This window comes from Rhagoletis pomonella, unplaced genomic scaffold, assembly GCF_013731165.1.
Source record: "Rhagoletis pomonella isolate Grant_MI unplaced genomic scaffold, Rhpom_1.0 Rhpom_scaffold_00008, whole genome shotgun sequence".
Lineage (NCBI taxonomy): Eukaryota > Metazoa > Arthropoda > Insecta > Diptera > Tephritidae > Rhagoletis > Rhagoletis pomonella.
The window spans coordinates 35,942,630-35,949,024 of NW_023458562.1; the positions used below are offsets into that span (position 1 = coordinate 35,942,630).

The 6,395-nt window shown below is 40.2% G+C and overlaps 1 protein-coding gene across 1 annotated transcript in view; it reads right to left on the bottom strand.

The window, feature by feature from the left end:
* Positions 1-6,394, bottom strand: part of LOC118745286 (putative mediator of RNA polymerase II transcription subunit 12) — a gene marked incomplete at its 5' end in the record, with an annotated part of 9,092 nt that extends 2,698 nt beyond the window's left edge. Inside the window, one exon of the mRNA XM_036478811.1 lies at positions 5,114-6,394. Within this exon, the coding sequence (XP_036334704.1) occupies positions 5,147-6,394 (1,248 nt within the window). The remainder of the gene's footprint in view (positions 1-5,113) is intronic.
* Position 6,395: the final 1 nt, after the last annotated feature.

Sequence of the window (6,395 nt, forward strand, 5' to 3'; positions counted from 1 at the left end):
TTGGCTTTTCACTGCAGGGTACATTTGTACGCATGCAGGTGCCTTCTGCCATGCCCACCTGCCTCTTCCGCCTAGCGTTCTCACATCAATCCTCTCAATCTCTTACGCTCTTTTCAGCACGATCGCTTATCACACACAACCTGAGAATTTGTTGAATTTGTTTATCTGCTGCTGCTTCTCCTAATCCATCAATGCTTGCGGCACGCCAAGGTGTTATGCCACAGAGAGTAAATTACGATATGAATTTAGGGCTTACTTGGAAGATAATAACAGTGAAAATCGTGTCGAGTGTGCGGTTGCATTGAGACAAAGACATTTCTAGTAAACAAAGTGATGTTGTTTGAATGATAAGAAAAGTAACAGATAAGAGGTGAAAGAAGGAATAAAAGTGTTTATAATCCTTTTGAAATGCTTGTGTATGCAAATGCAAATAAAACTTTGCTCGCGAGGAAGTTAGAAAAAAAATCATAAGCACGTACCTTTAGATGTTTTGATACCAAAAGCTGTGACAATTCGTCAAAAGAAACTACAAACGGCAAGAACGTCAACTTAAATTATTTTTTTAGCTCTCGAAACTATGCTGCATAATTCAATTTGAAACTTCTACATAGTTCTTACCAAATGACGCCCTTTTACGGATATTTTTACGAGAGTGGGTTAGGTAGGTTAGGTTAGGTTAGAGTGGCTGCCATAGCGCAAGAGCACGGCAGTGTACGTAGACTGAGAAAAGCTTGTTGTGGTAGCAACGGCGGAAACCATTCGCTTCGTTACCTCCCTTGAAAATTTAACGACCGAATGCGTCTTAAGTATGCATATAACACAAAAGATTTAGAAAGTTCGCTGTATTCAGGTCGGCAAAGCAATCCAAAAAGTACATGTCCAAGAATTGCAGGCGCGTCTTAAATATGACGGTACAGTGGCAGAGATGGTGTTTATTTCTCTCCACCTCTTCCTTGGGTATACCAACCTCTTTCTATGCGTGCCCATCTGGCAGTGTTCAGTGATTGTCCCCGACTACACTTTCAGCCAAATTTTCCTGGTAGTATCACAGGTAGTTTTATGGTATTTACGTTCTCGATGAGTTCAGTCTTTTATCTGTGTCTTCCGGCTACTAGAGATTTGACCGCGTCTTGAGCAGATTTGGATTCGAGTATTTTCGTTCCTCTTCTTGCCAGCTCGTCGGCTTTGCAATTGCCAGGAATGTCCCTATGCCCCGGGACCTATACAAGAGTTATGTAGCATTTTTATGACAGCTGGTTGAGCCGGCTAGGAAACGCTGCCTACTTCTCAGAGATGGTCTCTAGTGCTACCAAAAATACAGCAACGACCCCTGGATCCAGCAGCAAAACCTGCTTCCAAAAGGCGCAGTCATAGCTCTTTTAAGGGCTGGAAATTCGCAGAGTATAAGCTCCACAATGTACTCATTCGATCCGCATTTTCAAACAGTGTCTTCTTACCACATCGCCAACTAACAGCCTATCGTCTTACTCAGATATAATAAACTTCTTGTGCGTGTTATCATAATCTGGATACTTAGTTCTAGGTACCCCTCACCTTTCTTGACTTCCCCACAATTGCTTGTAGTGAAATCGGCACATCTGCTATTGGTGCGTTTGTCGAAGGTGTCCCCTCTTTGTAGAGTCTGTCTTTCTGCTGCCACCAAATGAGCGCCTTCCTTGGCAATTTTGTCTGCCTCTTCGTTTCCAATGACGCCAGTATGTCCAGACACCCACAATAAGTGCACAAACTGGCCAACGTATAATTCAGTCATGGCTCCAAACTTCTTGAGATTAATTCTCCCATTTTTTCGGTTACTACTCTATACCTCCGCCTCCTTTTTGATAGCTAAAATCCTTAGTTCAAAATAGCTTTAGAAGATAGGAAGGAAATAAACTCGTACTAAGGCCACATTGAGCCAAGCTGCTCATACGTCACCTGAAGATAGCGTCACATTCGAGCAGAAGATGTAACAATGTTTTGAGGTCGTTTTAACAGATACCCAGTTTAGGCAGATGGCCTTCCCGTCTGTGTAGTGTCCTATAAGAACGCCTTTAACAATTCAACTTCGAGAGATTGATTAAAAATTCGAATCTCTTTAAGCTAAGTACTATATCCTGAAGTCAGCACTTTGTCTGGCGTAGTCCTGTTGAGCGTCGCCAGTGCTGACCACTCTTTAATCTTCTCTTCTTTCTGTGCTCTTCTTTGAATTTATTTGGTCCCAGTGTCACGAGAGCTCAGGCCCAATTGGAGTTATGGCCGCCGCCTTCCTAGCTAGTCCATCTGCTGACTCGTTTGTGGTTGGTTATTTTTTTTTTGCGGCTACTTAACGCTCCCTAGAATTAGGTTAATCCTTCAATAGTTGTCGTCAAACTCAACTAACACCAGGCCCAGGAAAAGTGACGAGGTCGGTCAAAACAGAGAAGAATGTAAGTTGAGTTGGGTAGAAAGCATATACAGAAGTAGTTGCTGTCGTAAGCGGAACTTTCATATGCATACATACGCTGTGAGTACGTCGGGGTCTTGGCTGGATAAGTAAGAGTTTAACTTACTACTGTTTCCAGACCGTAATAGTGCCACCCAATTTTTACCCAACCCTGTTTAGATCGCTGAAACCTTTCGTTGCTAAGTCTATCCCTCTATTCCCTTGCGGCCTAGTACCCATAGTAGATGGATGTTATGATAGTTGGCAAGGAAACGAGCCTAAAGCGCCGCCTTACTAGAGAGAGTAGCGTCTGGTCATAAGTACGCCCAGATTATTCCGTTTCTTGTCTATACAAGTTAAAGTTTTCCTTGATTGGAAAACTCTTCCCTCTACTCCCTGCTCATAAAAGTAGTCCAGAGACATCATTATCAAATGTTGGCATGGACAAATCTAATTCGTCTCGACTGGTGTTAGTTGAGTGAGTTTGAGGGGCATGTGAAGAGTTTGTTGGTATCAAGTCTGGGTGAATAGAGGCGTTTCGATTGCTACAGTATTCAGACCGTAATTGTGCCAGAGTAGTACAAGGCTTTCGATTTAGCTGACGCTCTTCCTCTACGATAGATAGATAGAGATTGGTTAAGTATGCACTGCGACCGGGAGATCTATTGTACCATCTTCTCCTTACAGCTCCCGGAGGAGCTTTTTTTTGCCACAATACTTTTTGTTCCGAATATCCAATTAGTACTGTACAAAAATAGCTTTTGTACCTGCGATATAATCTTAAAAAAATACAATCTGCTAGAAATTTGTCACGTTAAGACAAAGCAAATAATTACAGTTATCATCACAATATTTGCTTAGGCAACAAAGCGCGTTGCTTTCATGCGCCTGGATGCTGATTGCTGCTAAAACGGCTTTCCACTGCCCACATTCAATTTACGTCGCCAATAAAAAGAAATTTGCATACAAATATACTGCAATTCTTAATTAGAAAGTTAGCTTTTGTCGATGAGCACCCTCGTGTTGCTAGCTTTTCGCACAAAACTGTACAAATTATTGTTTATTTCTACTATATAAATGTTGTTTAAATGCAAATGTGATTTTATGAGCTCCGCCCTTTCAGGGCATCGATGTAAGGTAACCATTAATTACGAAATTTATTAATTCATTCACCGATAATACAATTTGTTATCTGTATGTGTGTATGTTAATCTGCGATAATTTGTTTCATTCAATTAATATCAACAAATTAAATAAATATGAAATATCTATTACAAAATTAAAATTAACCCATACAAATTAAATAAAAAAAAACAGAATGGCATAAATAAATACAAATAAAATAAGACAAACAACTGAAAATATTCATTGTATAATGCAACCTTTCCTTCTCTCTAATTAAATAGTTAAAAAAAACAAGTTCTGCCCAAAATTCTTCTAAAATTTCTAACTAATTCAACTTAATTCCAGATAACCACAAAGAATTGATACCGAATTTTTAAAATTTTTCTTAAGGAATTATTATTAAATTTCACCAAGTCGCTTTTGTTAAAGATTTTTAAGGCAACGTTTAACCTCTCTTAAAAAATACTTGTATTGACTCAGCTAGAAAATTTTCATAAATACTCTAACGTATCTTAAATACAAGTTTAAACAAAAGTAAACATGTTTTTTCTTCGCAGTTTATATACATACATACATCTGTATAAATATTTAAAACGGTAGGATTTCTTTTGAATCACTTCTAAGTGGAAGGCATCCAAGCGCAACTACATTTAGCTAAAAGCCCTTGACCCCTTCAATAATTACTTACCTAGTTACATCTGGTGTTTACATGCATATTATACAAAATAAATTGCCAATAGGAATTTTTTCGTATCCGCGTTTTACTACTATTTTTATGGTTATGGTTTTCTATTTGTAAAAATATAAAAAAAATATGTAAGTATTTACATATATACCGGTACATATTTTGTAAGAGTATGACTACGTAAAAAATTGCACCTTCATATAAAAATGAGTGATACAAATAATAAAAGCACACAAACATGTGCTAATCTACCTGCATAGTACATACACATAGTTACACACTATGTACTGTGTCACTAATTATAACTCGTGCTAAAGCAATCCCATTTACCAGCTGTGAACCCATCCCCTAGGCTTCGAATGTTTTTGCATAATTTACAAAACACTTTGCATAGTAATAGGTCATATATAGACCTGTTATTCCTTGTTTTTCAAAAAGCATCTAACAATGCTAAATGCATTCAGAAACACACCTGACAACACAATTGATAAATCCCTTTAATTTGTTTTGCATCCGCGCCGTATGCGACAATCCTCAACATATCAATGAAGTTGCGATCACAATTATGCATGTCTGTATGTACTTGTATTGGCAGAATTGGCGCGTTAAAATGAATTGAAAGAATAGAAATACAGCAAAACGTTCATTACAAATATTAACAATTATATTGTATTATATGTATGCATATTTATATAAGTGATTTCGAGTTATTTTAATTATATATATTTTTTCTTTCTTTTTTAATATTGTATACTAGCATTGTATGTTTAGTAGATATTATATGTACATGTAGAACTTGTCGGGTAAACATTCCCCTTTCATGTCTCCCCATATGCGAGCGCCGCCATTGTCGTCGACGTCGTCGTTACCGGCATGCGGCCCTCGCATGCCGCTTCCCATAGGCGGCTCAGCATTCATCCGACATTCTCATACGCCATGGCTGGCCGCTCGGTACTCATGGCACTGGAGGCGGCCGATGTGCCAAATATGGTGGGCGGATGATGTTGTTGCGTCTGCTGTTGGTGTGGGTTATGTTGCGGCTGTTGCTGATGTGGGTTATGTGTATGATGCTGTTGTGCTGTGGGTTGCTCGTTGCGTATTTGTGGCAATGGGAACATAATGCCATGTGCCATTTGTGGATGATGCAAATGCTGTTCACTGGTGGGTGGTGCCGGCGCCTGCTGATGACTATTGTGCTGTTGGTGGTTACCATCAACATGTTTGCGTTGCTCATTCTGTTGATGTACCTTCTCGGCACCCTCGTCATACTTCTTTTGCAATTGGAATAGCGCGTGTGGCAATTGTTGTTGAGCATGTAGTGCAACAGCCGATGCCGAGACACGTTCGACTTGTGATTGCGGCGAGGCTTCCTTTTCATTCTTATCATATTTCTTCTGCAGCTGATACATGCTATGTGATAGTTGTGTATGTTGCGCTAATTGTATTTTATCATTTGCCGTAGAAGAGCTTTGCTTGCTCGACGACGACGATGCTGACTGTGTATGTGTTTGCGACTGGGGTTTTTCCTGTTTAACCGGTGCCTTCTTCTGGTATTTCTTTAGCACCTGTATGAGTTCGCCCTTTACATCAAGGCGAATCTCTTCGGGCACACGCTTAATCTCCTCGTAGAGCGAAAGTAAAAACAGCTTATCCGGATCACGATTCTTACGTTTTTTGCTTTTCTTTGGAAAGGCATCTTGCATAAATTGCAAGAGTTTTTCCTCGAATGCAGATTCACGCTGCATTGCAGCAGCAGCATGCTGCTGGCGACGCAACAAATGCGAATGCAAGCCACCGTGAAACGCCTGCAGATGTGGCATGGAATTGTGTTGCTGTGACGAGCTACTACCCGAGACATGGTCACCGTTATGTGATTGCATGCTAACGCCGGGAGTCTGGAATGAACCACCATGCGTGTCGGTGTGATTAGACGAACCGGGTGCATCATTTGTTTCGCCATCATTATTCGTATGATCTTGCTGCTGTTGCTGTTGTTGTTGTTGCTGCTGCTGTTGTTGTGCCGCATGTTGCTGATCCTTTTGATGCTGCATGTGCTGTTGCTGACCGTTGGATACAGCGGCAGCTGTTAGGATTGCATCACAAAAATGTTCGGGTACATAATCGAAGCCAGACATGAAGTTCTCCGGTTTTAATTCGCCATTC